The sequence below is a fragment of the Buteo buteo genome, chromosome 1 (genome assembly GCF_964188355.1).
Source record: "Buteo buteo chromosome 1, bButBut1.hap1.1, whole genome shotgun sequence".
Taxonomy (NCBI): Eukaryota; Metazoa; Chordata; class Aves; order Accipitriformes; family Accipitridae; genus Buteo; species Buteo buteo.
This window is the reverse complement of record NC_134171.1, coordinates 13,687,514-13,709,755: the sequence shown is the minus strand read 5'-3', so window position 1 is coordinate 13,709,755 and position 22,242 is coordinate 13,687,514. Positions and strand designations below refer to the sequence as shown.

The following is a 22,242-nucleotide window of genomic DNA, read 5'->3' as shown; positions in this document are numbered from 1 at the left end:
CTTTGTGGGAGATTAGCTCAGCCTTGGAATGCAGCTGAAACACGCGTCTCAAACAGATGGCAAAATCCAGAGAAGCAGCCTAGAATTTGATATCAGCAGCTGTGTGTGAAATACATGCGGGTTTAAGCAGCTGATAAGAAGCATTCTAGAGCAGGCTCTACCCAACCATGCATGACTGCGCACACTTGGATGATTCAAAACTCAGCTTTCCGGTCTCAAAATTCAAGATTTTGGTTAGGAATCAAAATCATGTGTATGTGCCACTGCAGAAGTGAGGTGAGAAAAGCCAGGCTCCATCCTTCTTCTCAGGGCAGCAGAGGATCACAGGGTGCCCCTGCCAAAAGCCAGCTGTCCCTCTCCACCAGAATTTTCAGGGAGACAAAAGGTCTCTGCTCCACCCCCACTGCTGAATGTAACCTAAAGATTCAAATTTCACTGCCTTAAAATGGAAAAATCCTAGTAATGGGAATGCAGGAGAAAGTGAATGTTATTAGAAAATAGTTGCTACCACTGTAAAGGGTGTAATTTTTGGTTTTGGTGGAGTGTTAAACTTTTGCTCCTACTATTTTTCCATGTTTTACTGAAAAATAATTGCTGAATCTCTCGGAAGGTAAAAGTATTTTATTTGGTCATGTAAATTTTAGCCCTTAAAAACTGAAGGGAATAACAGTTTAACAATTTCATCAACTGCCTGGATGATGAAATGGAATGTACCTTTCCCACATTTGTGGATGATACCAAATTTGTGGGAGCTGTTACTACACTAGAGGACAGGAACACCATTCAGAGGGACTTTAACATGTTGCAGAAAGGAGCCAAAAAACCCTCATAAAGTTTGCCTATGACAGATACAACGTCCTGCCCCTGGGAAAGTTTAAATTCCTGCAACAGAAAAGGCTCGATGCCCATTAAAGTTGGAAGTTCTGCAAGGGGGAGAAAGAAAAAAAAAAGGAAAGAAAAAAGGAAAGACTCTGGTGTCCTGGAGGGCAATTTGGATATGGGTCAGTGGTGAGAGCTTGCAATGATTGAAGTTAACTTGATACTGGGCCAAATCAGAAGGACTGTAGCCAGAAGGATAGAGAAGTAATTTAGCCTTTCATTAAGCACTTGTGAAACTACACCAGGAACAGCGCAGCCACTTTTGGGCTCCCCAGCACAAAAAAAGGTATTGGCAAACTGGCACAAGTGCCATAAAACTGGAGGAAGGCCAGCAAGACCACTATGGGGCTGCAGCACACGGCGTTCAAGGAATGGGTGAGGCAGCCAGGCCTGCTCAGCCGGCCAAAGAGAAGACGGCAGGACGCATTACAATTGCAGACGCCCGTTCAACTGTCTGAAGGGGGACGCTGGGATGAACAAGGCGGGGGCTTCTCAGAGATGCTCAGCAGAAGGACAAGGGTAACAATCAAAGGTCATGGGAAGAGGAAGAAGAAAGAAATTTCACAGTGACTAGGCATTGGGACAGGCTGTCACAGAGACTGCGGATCTCCATCTTTGGGGATTTTCAAATTGGACGGGAGGAGGCCCAGAGCAACCTGATCCAACGTCCGAGGCAGCCCTGCTTCAAGCTGGATATTGGACCAGATGGCCTCGAGAGGACCCTCACAGTCTAAATTCTTCCATGATTGTATGATGCTGCAGTTCACATACGGAATGCCAATGCTAAGTAACGCACTAAGGACTTACCGGCAAACACATTAAGAGCTGCACAAGGTTAGAAAATACTAACTTGAGTTGTAATTTGGTTTCATCCTGAACTGGAATAATCTAATTCTTAGTTCTGAAAAGATGTTGCCCTCAGTCTGTCAGAAGCCTTCGCTTAAATCATGAAATACAGTGTTACACACAGACACAAAACTTAAATAATAATGTTAAAAAAAATCACTATATAAATGGTACATAAACTTATTCCATAAGAGGCATTTCCCTTGAATGGAAGTTTCAGTGAAACTGCCTTGATTTTTACCTTTAAAAACTGCTTAATCTATTAGTCTGAATTATATTCTTCCGGGTACTGCCTTAGATGTATTTGGCAAACACCAAACAGAAGAAGAGTTCCACATTGGAAGGAGTTTTTAATTTATACAACTAAATAATTTGGATTAAGGAGATTAAAGACATCTAGTGCCTCTATCTTCATAAATTATGGCTGATCAGGAACTTCTGAAAATCACTCCTGAAAACAATTTCTTTTACTTTGATTCTATTAACAGCAAAAGGATTTTTTTCCTTGCAAGTATGGATCTGTGGTAATGTCACATTACTCTTTAGACAATTTTTATGAGGTTATTTGAGAATACAATTGAAATAAGCAAATTTAATTCATCTGGTGTACTGTGTGCCCTCTTAAACATGGATCTTATTGTGCACCTAATAAGATCAGTGGAATCTTCTACATTGATTTTGTGGTTAAGAAAACTGGGACTATTTTACATTAAAGTGAAATAAGTCTTTCAATTAATTTCAAATCCAAGCTGTTTAGGAATATTTAGGAAGACCATAAATGCAAAGATTTTAACAAGGTCAAATGGTATTTATTTGTAAAATAGGTGAAAGGTTTGATGTTCAAGACATTTCCAATAGAGGAAATAATATTTACTGAAACCATACCACAAAATACAGGATGCAAGTGTCATCTGTTTATTCCAAAGTTTAAATATTATGTTTACATTAACAGTGTCTACCAAAATAAACAGTCTGTTTCCTTCTTATTCAAGAAATACCATAAATGAGTAAATCAGTGATGACATAATACAATATACTTTTAATGATTGGTTTTTCATGTATATTTTCCAAGCCAAGCACTGTAAAGTGTCCATTGTTGTTATCTCTGCAAAAACAGTATCTAAAAAATGTGCCTTACAAAGTAAGAGCCTTCTTAAAAACAGTGTCCAGGTAGTCCCAGAATGAACGTAACCTCTAACTGATACGATATACTTAATATTCATGCCCTCCTTCACAGCTCTGCTGATAAGGGAATAAAGATGGTCTGTTTCCAAAACTCACCAACAATTTGAACATGCTATTTCAGCAATTTCAAGCAAAAAAAAGAAACTTTACCTACCACTGAAAACTAACTTTAAACCTGATTTTAAAACCACGTAAGTCAGTTCAATGGCAAGCTAAATTGAGGCTCAAGAAAAATTGACTGAAATAGTGTTATTTTGTGTACTTTTTTCTATTTAGAATAAAACATTAAATGCCTTCGTAGTACAGTTCTGCTCTTCAAGCCATTTTATAAATACAACTTAATAAACTCAACTTCTCTTCACCATTAATCAGGTATGTATCAAATTTACCTTGTATCAGCCTAGACCTCAGAAGAAAAACAGGCATACTGCTTACAAGGATGCCATTAAAACAGAAGCCTGTTGACACTGTGTTATTTAGCTATGTACATGCTTGCCTACGCAGCCCTGAGCTGAATGTGTGCTTTGGGACTGGTTATACTGAAGCTCCATGAATGAAAAAGTACAATTATGATTCTGTATACTCTTTTTTTTAAAAAAAAACCTGATCCATAAAAACAGGCTTTAACATTTTTCCTTCATGCAGATTATTTTTCAGTTTGCCATTTCTGATTTTTTTTTCCTTTTTTTCTATTTGCTGTTTTTGAATGTTACTTCTGGTTTTAGGTATCTGAATCTGTATCAGCATAGTTTTCATGCTACATTGACAGAACAATACAACTGTTCAGACTCGACGACTTAGAAAATATTGGCTGAAAAAATCAAGTAATAGCTGTTCTTGCTTCTGTATCTTATTCTCCAAGTTGTCTCTTAAAAGTAAAGACATCTGTTTCATTTGTCTCTCCAGTTTGTTACTAGCTATTTTTACTTCCAGTTTCTTAGCTGCCAGCACACTGTGCCGACGCATATATACAACAAGAATATGGGCGGGATTTTGGGGGGGCAGGGGGTGATCCATGTCAACAAGCATTCCTTAAATTAGTGAAAACATTTATATCACTGTTATATGAAGTCAATTACAGGAACTGACAAATTCCAATATAATTTCATACTGCACAGAGAAGTGTGTTATATTTTTTGCCAAATAATAGCTATTTCACTTTCCCTTATTAGGCACTAGGATCTTCCCCATTCAATCTTGTTTGTATTGAGGCTTATTGGGTATTTTTCATGGCTCAATTCAAAACTGTGAAGACAATCTCAAAATTGATTAATCATATTTCTAAAATACTGACATGTGTACAATACAAGCATGGCTGTTTATGTACTCAATGTAATTGTATCCATATATTCACAGACAATGGATTTTGCTTTTTTCCTTTCTCTCTTTTTTATTTTTTTTTGACGACAAGCCAAAAAAATGCAGGATTTTACTCAAATTAGTAATGGGTGTTATAATCAATGGTAAAAATATTATTTTCTTTCTTTTTAACTGCAATATCCATATGAAATACATTTGTAAAACTAACCTGTGATCTAAAATGCAAAATAAATCAGCCAAGTCTGACAAAACAATCAGACACTGCATCCTGAATTACTCTATCTGAATTTGAATTGCAGTATGGCCAGCCCATTTAGGCCGTTAATACCAAAGATGCTGATTTCTTAATAGTGCCATAAAACACAACACACATACAAAAAAGCACATTAATTGAAGCTCAGTTACAGAACTGTGCTAATATTAATAACACTGCCTGCCACATCCTTGCCATTTCATCCCACAAGTGTAGGAACTAAACCAATTGAGTACCCCAAATCCGCAGCTGATACAGTTAATCTGAAATTGAAGGCAAGCATCCCTTGCACTAATTAAAATGGGGGGGAGAGGAGGGAGGGAAATGTCCTGATGATCTGATTCTATAATCTCTCTGGCTCTCCCAGAGGAAGAGAGCAGCATCTAGGAACCCTGCAGTATTTTTTACCTTGCCCCAGATTTAAATAGTGCCCTATACAATAACAACTGTCTAAATTGCTATGAATTTCTAGAAGAAACCCTTCTCCTTCATAAAAACAAGCCATACAATTTAATGAAAAAAATGGAAGTTCATTATATGAAAAGAGTTGAGACACCACAAGGCAAGATCAGGCTCCTGATATTTCTCCCCTGTACTTCTTTGAGGGGGAAGATACAAACATTTCCAGTGAAAACCTGTGAGGCTGATTCCTCTGCGGCTCGGAATTGGAACCAAGAGTTATCCACACATTCTCCTGATATAGCCACCTTTTCAGATGTACTGAGTAATGGAGGCCCAGTAAGGCTCCAATTAAAATTCTGAATGACTCAACAGGATTTTTTTTTGTGCCAGACAGAAAACCCTGAGTGCCTTCCTTCATCACCTTCACACCACAGCAGGCTGCAAGCTTCTACTCTTGAAAGAGAAGAGTTAAGTGTTTCCTTTACAATAACACTCAAAGACATGCCGTAGGTGTGTTTACTGGGACAATTTGGGATCACAGAATTTGGGGTGCACCGCTATGTGCCTCACCTCACCATTTCTTGGTGAGGTAACCTCTGAAAAGGTTAAATTTATTTAGAAACTGTTCTCTAGAAAAACACATGCCACAACATAGCAACCTTCTCTCCTTTTTAACACTTTTTAAAATTACCTGTACTTTATAGTCTTTATTCTAAAAGTCTACATTTATAATATGGAACAAAATAAGAAAGAAACTAAGCTTACAGAAACCCCATATTGTCAGTCTTTGCAGTGGTCTGTAATTAATCAAGGAAATGATACCCCTGAGACTTGATCAACGTCTAATTTGTTTAAAGCATAAATATTAACTGCCTTATAAGCTTTCATTGCCTCAGACAGAAAATCACCACCATTAAACAGCTATTACATGTTTGTAGCTTGCCCTCACCATCATTTTTCCTAAGCAATACAAGAAATAAGAGGACTTACCTGTGTAAACAGAAACTGATAAAATATTTTTCTTAAGAAAAATGGTGTTTCTTTCCATTTAAAGTCTGTACTTCTTGATAGATGATAAATATTATGCTTATTAGAATTTTAGATTTTATTTGCACAGCTATTGTACTTTAGTTTAGGCAGATTAACAATCAGATATATACATATACATCGAAAATATGGTACCAAACAGAAGTGTCATTTGGTGACAAACTCTCTAAACATACTACGTGTGCAGCCCATCTTAGATTCTCTACATTTGACAAAGCTGAATAATTTTAAATATTTGGGGCACCCGCTGTCAGGAAATATTGCCTGGGTTTTGATTTTATACAAACAGCATAGTCTGCCATCTGTGCTGAAGTCCTAGGGTTTATGAAGCGTGAAAAAAGCCTGCTGTCCTAGGCCCTAACTTTTCTGCTGCAATAGAAAAAACACAGAAATTTAAAAAAAAAAAAAAAGGGCAACAATGCTTAAAATCGGATGACCTGGATAATGATGCAGAAGCAGCAGATACATTGTCTTGTTTCAGCACAATTGGTTCCTCCAATACAAATATAAACGCTCTCTGAAAAGTTAATTTTGCCTTCTCACAAAGATGTTCTTGCATTGCCAAATGAGCAATGCCTGACTAGTTTGTTCAACGGGACCTTGTAAGGAAATACAGTTGAGCAAATGGGAAAGGGAAAGTCTATTTCTTTGATTTGTTGAGAAAATTCATCCAGCCTTGGTTCGCTTACATTCCATTTGGTGGGACATAAAGCTTTAGATTGGGTTGGGCTAGCCAGGGAGCCAAGGTTCATCTTTGCTGTAAGGAGGAGAAAGTAGTGGAAATAGTGGCCTATTGATGAAAGATGTCACTGCAAAAGAGTGGTTTGGTATTTACGGGCACATACAGCAATATACTAATCCCTGATATAAACTGAAATAAGCACACGTTACTTAATGAACTTACCAGCCTGCGGATCTCTCTCTCACATTCCCGCTTTATTCTATGAATCTCATCCTGATGGGACTGATAAGCCGTGCGCAGGTCAGCAGCCTTCATTTTATCCGCCTGCATAATGTTGTTCAAAGCTTCTTCAAGCTGCTTTTTGCCAGATTTCAGCTCCAAGATCTCCTGTTGCAACTTCATCCGTTCGCCGTCGAACGCCTTGCGAGCCTCCTCCTTCGCTTCGCTCAGCAGCGCCGTCTTCACTTTGTCAGCCGCCCCGTCCCGCAGGACGTTGACTGTTGACTGCAAACGCTGAATTTCACCGTCTTTGATTTTCACCATTCTTGCTACCTCCTGCTCGTGCTGCCGGATCAGTAGCTCTCTGACACTCTGAAGTTCCTTCATTTTCTCCTCGTGGAGCTTGGCTTTCAGTTCGGAAACATAGGCAGTGTGCTTGTGCTGCTCCTGCTCCCTTTCTTGCTTAACCTCTTGGAGTTTCTCTCTTAGTTTACCCACCTGGAACATCAATACAAAATATTGATTAACAAGTGCTGCCACACTTTCAAGTCACCAAGCGAGCTTATTCTAAAACATTATTAAAAACTCATCCTGAATATTCAAAAACAAAGACTGCGTACCTGACACCTCTCTCTCCAGTAAACAACTAGAGAACCAGGGCTGGAAAAAGGCCACGTGTGGGTGCAGGAATCTGCTATGGGGATGTGCAATTGGCAACGAGTTCTCACGGGCTTAGGGAATAAAAATAAAACTAAGCAGCATCCAATCTAATTCTCTCCTTATTCCTTCACCAACCACCCCAGACTACTCTCATCCATAACCCCTCTACTGTACCCTACAAGCAGATGGAAAATGAATCAAACAGAGAGAAGAGAGTTTGTGTTTATGCTGGGAATACATTGATTTTGGATTTCTTAATTTCTTAGCTATTTTAATGGGAAGTCTTTATTGGATAAGCCAAAAGAATTGGCCTTCTGAAAAATCAGGTCTACTCAAGGGGCCCTAGACAGGACACACCAAAACTGAGACTATTCACAGTCCCCAGATACTTCAGAAAATACAGGCCAGTGACTCTAAGGGTTGGGAAGGGAGTAGGGAAAAGGTCTTATAGCCTATTATATTAATACCCACTGTGATGAAACCTCATTATAAAATGTTGCTCAGCAGGCTGCATGGAAGCAATGTTTTTTCCAAGTGGGATTAGGTATTAATTTAGAAGAAAGGAAAAAAAAAAGGAAAAAAAAAAGAAAGAAAAAATAAGGAGAAAGGCTTGCTTCTCTATTATAGTATACCAGAAAGGCTATAATGTATTTCATCATCCATAGTGTCAGTAACATCTTTCTACTATCCCTATCACAGTGATTGCCAAAATATGGGCTCTATACATGTACTTCTCATCTAAAGCAAAGTCAGAGGCAGATATTTCAGACTTGTGTTTTAACCTTGAGTGGCAATACAAACGTACATACCAAACAGTGCTCCATGGCAGAAGGAGGCTACCGAGCAGCAGGATGTTCGTCACTGTCACAATATTGCTAGACTGCTTGCATCTATGCTATACAAAGCTGGGATCTGCAGTCATACAATGCATTTAATTTATGCTAAACTAAGCCAGAATTGCAACTTGCCTCAGATTAGTGCAGAAAAGATGAGATCTCTCTATTAATATTCAGACTATCATTTACTATGAAGGTATAATTAAAACAAGGGAGTTTTGCATGGTTCTGGATTCTATAGTCAAAAAAAAAGTAAAGGGTTAATTAAAAGCAATAATACTAGTTCAGGAAAGGCCCAGAAACCTTCATTATTTTGTTTATTGAGAGCAGGTTGGATCTAAACAGGCACTTTTGTCTGTTTGCTTTAGGAAAAATGGGACATCTTAACTCAAAAGCCTCAGATATAACTCATCCAATGAATCCAAGATTACTACTTAATTTAAGAGTGACCATAAAATGAGACCGACATGTCACTCATCAAACCCACAGCACTGACAGTATGATTTCCAGAGTCTGATCTTCACCTGAAGTCTTCAGGCAGCAAGGACAGCAGACTTTCCCTGTGCAGAAGGTCTTATGATCCTGTTATTTTCAACAGTAACTTTGAGAACGAACCAACACAAACATACCCTAGATTTTAAAAAAATAAAATAAAATAAAATAAAATAAAATAAAATAAAATAAAATAAAATGAAAACAGAAAGGAAACAGGCTGGAGCAGGAGAGGGAGTAAAGGTATCTACATTTTCATGAAAGTAATCTTCTAGATACACTGTGGACTAAACATGAGCTGGGAGAGCACTATAATTACAGCTGTGGAAAACGTAACAGCTCTGAATCAGACACCATCAGAAGCAGATTTTATTGCACGGATACTGTTACTCTGTTCGAGGATGATTCAGGTAACATATCTTTATGAAGAAAGATAGATTTATTTATATATTCTTCTCCCCAAATGATAAGTCTAACTATTGGAAATTATCTGCAGGAGATAGTTACCCATGTTTTATTTCTTCTGGTGGGATGACATTTAGTTCCAGGCCTAGAGTGGATAGCACTGATTTTCAGTGCTTGCATTAGGGTACCCAATTCCATAGGAGAGTCTAAGACTCTCTTGTCCCTGCTTATGGCATGGGAGTTGGACTAGACGGTCTTTAGAGGTCCCTTCCAACCCAAACCATTCTATGATCCTATAAAAAAGCAAAGTCACTTACTCACCTATTTACTGTCATAAGTGGATGAGTTTATAGATAAATTTGCAAATGAACCAATACTCATTATTTACTTAAATCTATTAGTTATCTCCTTACTGATGAGCAAAGAAAATTGAAATGAAGCCAAGCAATGAAACCTAGTAACGATGACACAGGAAAACAGAATGTATAATGGCATATATAAACAAGGTTAATATACCTCCAGAACTACAGTAATTTAAAATTAGTCATATTGTACATAAAGCATGCAACTGAAAGGCAGTTTTCAATATAACACATTAATGAATGTGACTTCCTAAAAGCATTTCTAATATACAAGAAACAGATTCTGAAATTTTGGAGGGGTACTGAGTTACACAAAATGGTATACTTGCCCGAATTTTTCATCTTTCACTGAATTGAGGGAAGGCAACATCTATATGCATTGTTGCTGTCTGTGAGAACGCACATTAAACCATTCAGAGTAACTGAATATTACCATGTATCACTAGTCATTTTACTTAAAAGCTTCAGCAAAAGCAATGTAAATAACAAGAATCCTTTTAAAACCCCTGGATTTTTACACTGCATCTTAAATGCCTATCGCTCCTCATGACCCACTAAAAAAGAGGCCTTTAAAAAGTCTTTTCTTGTCATTGCTTCCTGTCAGAGAAGATGGAAAGTTAGATCTGTCTGCTCAGTCTTCCCCGAAAGCCATAAACTGTCCTTCCTGCACTCCCTCCATCCCTCTCTCCCGCACACTATGCAGATCTGCACACGTCTGGCTTCCAGAGCAACTGACTGAATGAAAATAGTAGTGTGGCATTTTCCCATATGCCTAAGTCTCAGTTTCAAAAGGAACTTTAAAGCAATTTGTCTTTTTTTAATCTCCAGCACTCTTTTTTTTTTTTTTTTTTAATGAAGAAAGCTGTTCTGTTCATAGGCAGAATATGAAGCATAACCAAGAAACGAAGCCAATAGGGAAAGAAAATCAGGCAGGATATCAGGGCACCAATAAAACAGGTATTTCCTGCCTTTCTAAATTAAATCTTTAATAATCGGTGCACATTGATACAACACTGTTGCAAAGCAGAAGCTAGCTTCTTGGAATAATAATGCCAAACATCACTGTTTCTTCCCTTTCTTATGTCTGAACAGTGCCCAATAGAAGGATTTTCTTTAAAACAATATGATTATATTATCATAGTGTATTTGCATCTGCTGTTTTTTTCTTTGACAAGATACTTTGCACACTCGAGACAGAAATCTAATAGTCCACTTTTATGAACTGGAGTCAATGACATAATTTTAAAATCATGCATTTCCTAAAAGGCAATAACCTATTAACCCATATATGGTTCCAAGTGCTACTGAACCACCGCCCCAATAAAAATGTTATGGTAGGAACTTATTAAGGACTACCTCATGTTTTTTCTCTTGCATTTAAATGCAGATATTTTTTATTTGTGGCACAACAGCCAATCACTTGGGGGGCAGGGGGAATACTCTCCACACAGCTTTTTGCCAGGAACTCAGGTTATGGTAGGCAATTTATTGCCAACTGTGAAAAAGGGAGGTTACTAGGGGTAGGCCAACAAGCAAAGATGCTACTGTTTATTTTAAAAACCAAATGAAATAGCACCTTTCCTTCAAAAAGAACAAAAGAAGTCTGCATGTTTTGCTTTTTCTAAAAAATATGTAAACTCTACTCCTATTTAAGCACACTTATAGTGTAATCTATTGTCCAGCCAACAGTATCCTTCCTATTAAAATTTCAGTGTGCATTGGATCATGCCATTAAAAATCATTCACTTAGGCAAGATTGCTGTAGACATAAGCAACCAAAGATGTGACTATGAAAAAGGCAGCCCTAACATGGCCCCATTTTTAGCAACATAATAGTTAAATATTGAGGGGCCGGGACACAGTCAACATATTTGTAAAAGCAACCCAAGATACAAGGCACTTGTCATGATTTGCGGAGTTCAGTCTAGATTTTAGCTTCTGCAACAACTAAGAACAAACTTTTGTTTGTTTGTTTGTTTGTTTGTGTTAAGTAACGAGTTTCCTTTCCTGACAAGCTCTCTATTTGCCTACCTCTATTCAATCCCCCTTGCCCATTCCTCATGGATTCCAAGAAGGAATTAATTGGACAACGTTTAACACTTCCACAATGGTTTGCGCAATGCAATTCCAAATTCAAAACCTCAGTTACACAGTAGGTTGTACAGCACAATGAAAACCACATGCTGGGAAGAAAATCTTACATCTTTCTGTAATGACCTTGGAAACTCTACTATTTAAATTACACTAAAGAAATTTACCTTTTAACTATTTGCAAGCTTCAAGGGAAAGGAAAAATAAAGGTAGATGTTTCTTGGTCTTCCATTTAAAAATATTAATGCATCTACACTAGCTTTTCAAAAATTAATTGAACTGTACTTAGATAACTTGTGCTTGGAGTTAGGGAATATAGAGTCATAGAATAGCTGAGGTTGGAAAGAATCTCCAGAGGTCATCTAGTCCAGCCCTGCTGTCAACCAGAGCAAGATGCTCTAGACAATGTCCAGTTAGATTTTTACTATTTCCAAGGACATGGCCTTCACAATCTGCCTGAGCAACCTGTTGCACTGTTCAACCATCTCACAGTAAAAAGCAAAACCAAAACCAAATAAACAAATAAACACCCACACACACACACATGACTCTTACATTTAAATGGTATTTCTTGTATTTCAGTTTATGCCCACTGCCGCCTCCTTTCACTGGGCACCACTGAGGGTGTCTGGCTCTGTCTTTATTCTTTATCAGGTATCTATACACATTGATAATGTCCTTCCAAGCTTTCTCTTCTCCAGTCTAAACAGTCCCAGCTCTCTCAGCCTTTCCGTGCACATCAGGTGCTCTAAGCCATTCACCATTTTCATAGAGCTTCACTGGATTTGATCCAGCCTGTCCATGTCTCTCTCGTACTGGGGAGCCCAGCACCGGACCCAGCACTCCAGATGAGGCCTCACCAGTGCTGAGCAGAGGGGAAGGATCACCTCCCTCCAACTGCTGCCAATGCTTTGTCTAACGCAGCCCAGGATACCATGAGGCTTCCTTGCCTCTAGAGCACATTGTTGACTCACTTTGTTTTCATATACGCTGAGCAGTTTCGTACACTCTAGTTTAACTCCACAGGAATACTCCCATCACCATAAAGGTTCCCCAATATTTTTTACATTCAAAAGCAGGGTCACATAGTCTAATATGAACTGATATTTGGAAGAGAAAGAACATATTCAGCAGCATTTTTTTACACTTCCCTTAAAAATCTGAGTTTTCCTTGCTTTTTTTTTTTAAATTAAAGCGATCATCTAACTGTAAGTAAAAGGACAAGAAGCAAAAAAAATTTGGCAAATTTATCTATCATACTGTGCGACTAAATATGGCTTCACTAATTGCAGCATCATCTACAGCACTATCTTGAAAAATTTCTCCCCTGCAACAGAGTAGAGCAATCCAAATGTGTTATTCTGGAAAGTGTGTAGAAAAGAACCATTTTTTAATACAGACCTCATTTCCAGTGAAATGACAAGGGACAAAATAACAAAATCAGTAAAAGTAATAATTATCTCGTCTTCTCTTTTTTGGTATGTTCCTGTACACACAAATTCAACAGTAACCACAGCTTAAGACTGCTCCAATCATGATAATTTGAAGAATTTCAACAAATTTTAATAGATTATTCTGGGCCTGATGTTGAACATTCCTGAGTACCTTCTGCAAAGTGCTCTGAAACATCACTTCTCCAGGGTAACACAAGGTTTCATTGCTCCATATTCAGAGCCAACTCAATTTACTCTAAATTAGACAGGAAAACACTAGTATTACCAGGTTGTAACCAGACATACCTAATCAACTTGCTATATCCTTCTGAAATTCCAGTTTGGCAGGTAAATCCTGTACAGTTCTTGCTTTTCTCCTTCCCTTGTGTTTCTCCAGGCAGCAAAGAAATGCTTCCTTTGAGTACACACCTTCCACCCCACAGCTGGCTAGAAAAGGAAGGTATTGTTGCCTTCCTAGCAATCTTCCTTCAGCAGCGCCAGGGTCAAGGTGTTTAACTGAGTATCTGAAGACTAATGAGCTGTTGCTAGGCCACTGGGAAAGCTCTTCATGAATAGGTATTTGGCACCCGCATCAATCACGTCAAAACTGTAGGTGTCACCTCCAGTGAAGCGGCTTTGTTTGCCTGATCATTTCTTGATCATAAGCTAAAAAGGGCTGATATTGAAATTGGAAAGGAAATCAGCTTTGCAGTCTCTGGTCATATCAGAAATCCACTTGCAGGGGGGAGGTTGCAGGTCTAGAAGATTCATCCAGGAGATCTGTAGATCTGCCTGGATCAACTGTGATATGTCTACACTGGTCTGGTGTTCAAGGATGAGGAGGGGAAGCAACCACAAAAGCTGAGTCTCTGAAAGGCACTCCACCCACTGCTCCAGTGGGGAGCCGAGGAGGAACAGCAGCAGTAATCAATGTCCCCCAAACACAAACTCACACTTTGGTCTCCATATCAGAGACTACTCACTCAGTCTTAGGGCACTGGATGACTCATAACTGCTGGACACCTGAAGCTCCTACTTGGAAGTGACATGGCATAGTGATATACCTTGTAGCTAGAGAAAATTACTGTGCAACAGGCTAATGTTGGAACAAAAAGATGAAGACGCTCAACATGAAAGGTTGATAATTATTTGAACTGATTGGTGTGTCAAGGAGAAATTATCCATCAACCAGATTGCAAGACCTCTGTGCTAAAATGAACAAAATTCTGCTTTCAGGCAACCACTTCACCAAATCTCCTTCTCCTCTAGTAAGAGCTTAGAAATGGCAGAAGCAGCAGTCAGGCATGACTCCACCATATCAGACATTGCATTGCTGGAACTTGTACTCACTGCTCAGTTACGTGGTTTAACCCCAGCCAGCAACTGAGCGCCACACAGCTGCTCACTCACTCCACCCCCCCGCAGTGGGAAGAGTAAAAGTGAGAAGGAAACTCACAGGCTGAGATAAAAACAGTTTAATAATTAAAAAGAAATAATAATAATTTAAAATTGTAAGGAAAAGGGGGCGGGGAGAGAGACAAAAATAAACCCCAAGAAAGACAAGTGATGCGAATGAAAACAATTGGTCACCACGAACCAACCGATGCCCAGCCAGTCTCTGAGCAGCGGTCCTCAGCCAAATTTCCCCCCAGTTTTATTGCTGAGCATGACATCCTATGGTCCGGAATATCCCTTGGGTCAGTTGGGGTCAGCTGTCCCGGCTGTGTCCCCTCCCAACTCCTTGTGCCCCCCCAGCCTACTCACTAGTGGGGAGGTGTGAAAAGCAGAAAAGGCCTGGACTCTGTGTGAGCACTGCTCGGCAGTAACGAAAACATCTCTGTGTTATCAACACTGTTTTCAGCACAAATTCAAAACACAGACCCATACGAGCTACTGTGAAGAAATTTAACTCTATCCCAGCCAAAACCAGTACACTCAGTCACTATTTTCCCAGTCCAGTAGCAAGCCTCTACTGCTTGCTTCATTTATCTATGATCTTACTCATTGTTCCTTCTCCACAGCAAAAAGCCTTCTGTGTTCCCTCTTTATTCAGACCACTTTCATAAATATCCTCTTCTTGCATGTCCATTTCCAGTAGCAAATGAATTTTAAAAAACTCTTTAAAAAGAATAAATTAAAAAATCAAGGCACCACATCTACTGCAATCTTTCTTGCCTCAAACATTTCCACTTCTGATAATCTTTTAACCTAAACTCTGAAGATTATGTGACAGTATCAAAGGATCACAGAAAATGTGTTTCTGTTCATATCTGCATATATGAAACTTATCTCTTTTCCCTGTGCTATATTTGAATCCCCTAAAAACTTCTGAAGACTCCAGTCATTGTCCTTTTATTCCAGATTTAAATAGTTTAGATACATAATTTTACAAGGTACATTAATTTTAAAGGCTCTACTACAGTTCTGAGTAAAATTTTCCCGCATATCACATTGTAACATCAGAGTTTTTTAAGAACTCTTCCACTGTGTTTTCTGTCAACCTCTTCCAACATGGTACCATCTAAAAGGTTTAATTATCATACTTTCTTGTTGATTCTTCCAAAATAATCATCAGACAGATATTAAGCAATGATTATGTCTCACTCCTCTCCAGTATCTGTTTTACCCAGGTTAGAAACTGCATTATCATGTCTAGCATAGACACTCATTTAATAATTTTGAATTCTGATTGAAGTAACACTGCCACGTTTATTCTTAGTAACTTTGTTATTTACTGTCCAATGCTTGACAGATGCCCAAAATTCTCTCATTTCAGTGATTTTGTTAAGTAATGAAAATTTACATTATTATATCAAGCATAGAGAACAGCTGAATTCAAACACCCTTCAACTGCTGTCAGTAAACAACCTAGCGAAAGGGATGTGTTTCCTTTTAATCCCAGTTAGTGGCAGGAGTAACTATATATGGTTTTACCAATACTTGATCCATTTCCCTGCTCCAAGACAGCTGCCATGTTTCATTCCCAATTACAATACCTTAGTGCCTCCTTGCTATTCAGTACACTCCTTATAGTTCAGTAAGTTAACAGGCTCCTTTCTTATTCCATACATAGCAGACAGGAATAACATTCATTTATATATATATGCAGTATGTCTGGATTCTCAAATCAACAGCTGTATTTAGAGTTCTTCCATACATACTGACCATAACTCTTTTCCAAAAATAAAGCTGTTTTGACAGTATGACATGCTATCTCTTTTTTTTTTATTTTATTTTCACATAGTGAAAATAAATACATTTTTTTCAATTTATAAGGAATCACTGTTACACACAGATTCAACACCTGATGTGAAAGCTCAAAAACCCCAAAGAAATCTAGGAAAAGTATGAGGCCTTACAAAATCAATCTAAAATTGTGAGGTGATACAGTAGCAACTGAGTTGAAACATCTCATTTATCCTAACTCCTAGATGTGTTGTGATCTCAACTCTATAAATGTACAGTCACAAGCAGAATATGGATATTTAAAAGCAACAGCAGAACTCAGTGAAGCTGGAGCAATAGTGACAGCAAACACTATAACACCTTGCTATCAAGAACAAAATATTACGCGAAGTATTGGAAGACTATCTCCTAACGTTTACTAACCCTCTCAGTAGGAATACGTACTTTGTAGTACTTGTTCCTAAATATTCACAGATCTCAGCACAGGCATTATAAAAGCACTGAGCTGATTCACATTTTTTTGACTCTGATTTCCAAGACTACGCTCATTCACTGCACCTCCTTGTGCTTACTGCATCGGACTTTGAGGTTCAGTTAGAGCGAGTCCTGCCTCCATTCATGTTAAAAATAAGTATAATTTTTGTGCTTCGGTCAACTCTTTTTGTTACTTGATACCGAAATTTTGGACATCTTCCAACCAAACCTTTCCCCTAGCAGGGAGAGGGCAGTGTGTGAGCCCATGTTCAGCTCATACATTTCCTTCTGCAGGCTCTCCATAGATGGCAGCAAACCTACAATCCCCTAGGAGGACAAGCTACATATCAACAGGCTGCCCAAACACATCACACAAGTGTTCCCAAAACAAAAGGCAGTACAAGGGAACTAAGACAGGGACACAACTTTTGCTTCACCCCTTTGGCAACATAAATGAATCCTCTGCCAGAGGCCCAGAACACCACCAGCAAGATCGACAGCGATGCACACTCAAAGCACTGCAAACATACCAGTTTTGGATCAGGTATTGCATAAGCATGGAGGGGAACAATTTTACAGGAGAAATTACTTTAAATGGCTCAACAACAAATTAAACAAAGTGAACTGCGAAAATACGCACAAAGTTTTGGATGTCTCTTGCGTAAAAGTTTATTTCAGAGAAAACAGTATTTTGCAGGCAGAAGTACATTAAGACTAATTTCCATTTGTGATGTCTCTCATCAATTAGAAGGTTCTTCCTCAGATAAATCATTAATATAGGCATATACATGAGGGACAAAATAGTTTAGGAGAATTAAATTAAATTAATTGGCCCCACAAGAGTTTGTTACCTTTCCTAATACAGTCTATGTCCCACAGGCCACAGAGCTCTCTCTAGCAGCTTCAATACATTCCCTCTTACCTCTGTGCCAATAAAGCCATCTAATTTATTTAGAATTCTCTAGGCACAGTGGTTTTACTTTTCTGATACAAAGCCGTAATTTCTGTTGGTTTTGTTACTTATTTTTAAGCTACAGCCTAAAGAGGAAAAATCTCTATGGCTTTAATTTACTCATCTTGTCAGTCAAGGCATCCCATATAACTGCTGCACAGACAGAGAGCAGGCTGTTGCCCTGATGGTGGGAAATAAACTACACGGCTCAGTTCGAGTTAAATGACTTGGGGCAAACACCACAGTGAAGATGTGGGAAAGAGGCTGAAGACCTCTTCCTCCTCATCCTCCCAGAAATGAACTCCAACAAGCTGCAGGATTTACTATGGACTGCACTTTATATTTAGTAGGATTTTAGAGCACTCTGGCTGTAATTTCCTCTTTGTTATTCACCCACGCGTTACGTATGGGAGCCCACTCATTTCTCTGCACATGTATTTTGCACAACACACAGATGTGCGTCCTGTAACAACCTCAGTACTCCAGAAAATACGAACTTCCCAAATTGTAGAATGATGAACAGGCAACCAAACTGAAGCAGCTCTTACCAGACTGGATATAGGTAAATCAGCACACTAGTTATAGAACATGTTCCTACAGCTGTCATGGTCTTGTAGCTACACTTTATTCTTAGTTGAACCAGAGTTAAACTTGACACTATTACAGCATCAAACTTGGAAGCATATCAGGACTAAACTCTTCTTAGTGTTTGTGTAATCTTGTAGATTTTTTTCGAATCTGAGCAATTTAAACATTCAAAATTAATTCACTCTTCTGTCCAAGGTATAAGATAACTTTATAATTATGTACTGTCTTTAATGCAGTTAAAAGATTATAATAAGATTCACATCTGTATATCTACATAAAAAGTGATACAGAACAAAATAGGAAATAAGATAAAATAATCAAAAAGAAAAATTTACTAATGTAAATGTAATGTACCATCAGCTCACAAGTCTCTTTCCAAACAGAAGCACTGAGACACTAAAAATGACAATGAAATAATACAATTTATCAGCTGGTAAAGTTCAATTTTAGAGGGTATCAGCCACTAGTAAGTTTCATGGTGTGTGGTTTTAAGAAGCAGAAGTAGTTTGTGCCACTCTCGTTTTGTAATTTATTCTCATTATAACAAAAAAGAGTGGGAGAAGTTGGATGAGGAAGCTAACAGCAAAAAAATCTGACTTTTCTGTTCACTCATCAATACTGCTGACCCTTAAGAAATACGACTTTTTGCTTTAGTCCGTGAACAATAAAAATTTCCAAGGCAACACAAATTTAGTTGGCTGATATATACTGAACCTATTGTATCAGTCAAACAAGGATTAAGGCTTTCTTGGTTTTTTTCCCTCTGTAAGAAATAAATTCTGAAGATTACATTTGTAGGGGTTTTTTTGTTTGCTTTTTAATTAAAATATGAAAAATAAGACCATTCAAAGCTGAGTATCACACAAGGCTGTTAAAGAAACTAGAACATACAGGAATATTATTATTCAGCTGTTCCAAATTTTACACCGTTACAAAGAAACAAGGCTAGAACAAATCTATGTTATATAAAGTGAACACGTTTTCAGTGCATACTTGTTCTGCTGGGAAGTCCTTGAGACTCTTGCAACTACAATATCACCAAACAAGCACAGATAAATCCATCTCCACATGGATTCATCTCCATGACTGCCCTGTGCAAAGTCAAATGTACCAACTGAGATTAATAAACTAATAGAGTAGAAATAACCTTATTGGCTTGTCCATATTTTAAACTGCTACAGAGATACACAAAAGTAAATGCTAATCTTTATACATATATCTGTACTTCATGAATGAACAATTTCTCCTCAATACCTGTTAAACACATGTGAGATGATAGACAAATATTGATGGATCTGTTTCATTAGCAATGATGCATCATTGAAGAGCTCAGAGCAATGGCACACATAACCTCAGCAAATCCAAACAGGACTCCTACACAGATGATTTCCAGTTAATTTACATTCTCCATAGGTATTTAAAGTGACATGCTTTGAATATGGTGCTGATGTTTGACTTTGAAGACATTTCTTTTTACAACATGCAGTTTTCAGTGCTAAGATCAAACACAAAACCCCTCTGTTGCCTTTAAGTTACACTAAGCTAGTGCCATTTGTATTGCTGTGACTGCAGATTTCAGTGACTGGATGTTTGGGGATATTTACTTCCTTTTGCACATTATTTAAAATAGTTGGCACCAATTTCAGTTCATCAGCGGTTCTTCTGATTTCACTTTGTCACATATTTTTCTTAAGTTTAATGCATTTTAGTAGTGAATTAGTTTGAGATTCTGCTCGTTTCTAACAGTGCTACTGTTAAGAAGAATGATCACAAAATAACGACAGGCAAATACCTTGCTTTTTTCTTGTTGAAATTCTATCTGGATGTTGGTTAGTTTAGTACGTAGCTCCTCATTAGCAGCTTGCAGGGCTTCAATCTCCATGTCGGACTTCTCTCCCTTGGCACGACTTTTCTTTGACATAATTATTTTTTAAGTTTAAAATAAAATTTTTGCTCCACACTGAGCTACTGGCTAGTGCCTTCTGCTTTTAGCATTTAAGAGTCATGTAGTATTCAACAAAATTTTTCACACAGATCTCTGCCATCGTGGGAGCAGTCTCTCATGTCCTGGAAGAAACAAAGTAGTGGGAACAGAATTAGGCTATAGCATTGAGCAGAATTGAACATCAGACTTGACATCCAGTTTTAAAGCATGCTGAACTTCCTTGTGGTATATACTATATTGCATAGTGTACTAGACTTTGAAAGAAATAGATCAGAAAAGAAGAAGTTACACAATATTTCATCATCTTATCTAAACCCTATCCACTCTAATCTGATGTCCACAGAAATAAAACTCTTTACAGCTATGATAAATATAGCATATAAAAACAGAAATCATATCTTATTCAATGCCTGACTTGGACCATGCTCAGGATTCCCAAAAGGCACAGAGAGAACCATAAATCAACTGAAGCTGGTGGTATTTCAGTGGAAATAGTTTCTTTCCTGTAGTAAGAAGAAAGCAATTCTCAATGTATCAGTTATAATTCATAATTGTATTATTCATAATTATCATTGAGTCTCATAGCATCAGGATATATGGAAGAGGTATCACAAAACTGGAAAAACATTTTAAAAATACTTCTTAAAAATATCATATATATGAACTGGTTATGCTCAGAGTTGATACTGTTTGAAATGCTCTAATCAAAACATGAAGGTATTCAACTTCATTTTTATTCACCAGCATGCCTCTAAGCTTAAAGAGTATTCAAGTATTTAAATCAGCTTTATGTAATATTCAAGGAGAATATCAATAGCAGACAAAGAACCCTAATTCCAATAATTAGGAAATCCCACAATTAGTTTCCTTCATGAGTAGTTATAGAAGCTTAATCTGTGGCTCTTTTTCCTCTCTGCTCTCCTCTAAGAATGACCTGGTGCTCCACAAGAACAAACTGAGCAACAAGTGCTATCAATGCTGAATTAGTTCCCGAACTGACATCCTCGGCTCATTTTAAAGATCCGCATAATTTTCATCATTAAATTGCCAACAAAGCAGGGAGGTTCTTACTTTAATACTGAACTACATCCCTGGAGTATTGTATTTCCAAGAAAATTGCTACCAAATTGCCTTCAAACAGTAAGTTGCCCTTTGCAACCTACCTCTGCCTGGGTGTTATTTTAGAAATTGTATTAGAATGAAAACCACATGCATTCTTTAGCACATACTTTCTAAGGGGTTAACAACTAATACCCCAGGTGTGTACATCATTTGGTAAGTTCAACTAAATACATCAGTTTTATTCTCCTCTTTAAGGACTGGTAAACAGAAACCAAGGATTTAAATATCTTGCTCAAAGTGACAGGTCAAATCAGACAAAATGTGACCAGAATTCAGGACACCAGGTCTCAATCTGTTTGACAATATTCCCATGCAGTTCCTTCATTTATTAAAAGCCATTGGAAAAAGACCAACTATACCAATTATTTGCTAAAGTAACTCCAATGAAATCATTGTTTTCCTTTGTAATATCAGATGCCTTTCCTTCCAAACTTAATAACCTATCAATTTATCCTATGCAATATAATTTAACCTGTGCCTTAAATTCATTATAGTGAGCATTTAAAATATATAATTTATGAAAAACCAGGACATTTAGTTAAATTTTAATTTTGTTTATGTTTCAAACCTACCTTACAAAACACATAAACACTGGTGCTACTCTGATTTTACCCATAATTGTTGATTCAAGAAAAATAAATTAGCAATATTCTTCCAGCAACTTGAATAAAAGAACTCTTCAGTGAGTAGAAGAAAAGAGGAATTATTGTTCTTAATAAAGGAATATCATGCTATTAATCTATGGAGTTTCTATGATGCTAAAGACTAAAACTAAAAACTAATCAATATATTTCATCCAAAATCCTTAATTGTATGGAAAATTTGAATTCAAAATCAGTTGCTAGTGTTATTTCCCTGGTCAA

The 22,242-nt window shown here is 37.7% G+C and overlaps 1 protein-coding gene across 11 annotated transcripts in view; it reads right to left on the bottom strand.

Moving 5' to 3' along the window:
• Positions 1-22,242, bottom strand: part of JAKMIP1 (janus kinase and microtubule interacting protein 1) — a 161,801-nt gene that overhangs the window by 70,841 nt on the left and 68,718 nt on the right. For 7 of the 11 annotated variants that reach the window (XM_075022785.1, XM_075022795.1, XM_075022777.1 and 4 more), the window contains 3 exons: positions 20,105-20,379; positions 7,454-7,564; positions 6,837-7,331 (listed from right to left, as the gene is read on the bottom strand). In XM_075022785.1, the coding sequence (XP_074878886.1) occupies positions 6,837-7,331; positions 7,454-7,564; positions 20,105-20,233 (735 nt within the window). In that variant the 5' untranslated portion in view covers positions 20,234-20,379. Of the gene's footprint in view, positions 1-6,836; positions 7,332-7,453; positions 7,565-15,113; positions 15,134-19,566; positions 19,587-20,104; positions 20,380-22,242 lie in introns of those variants that run through there. The other 4 variants (XM_075022824.1, XM_075022869.1, XM_075022835.1 and 1 more) reach the window with 3 other exon arrangements.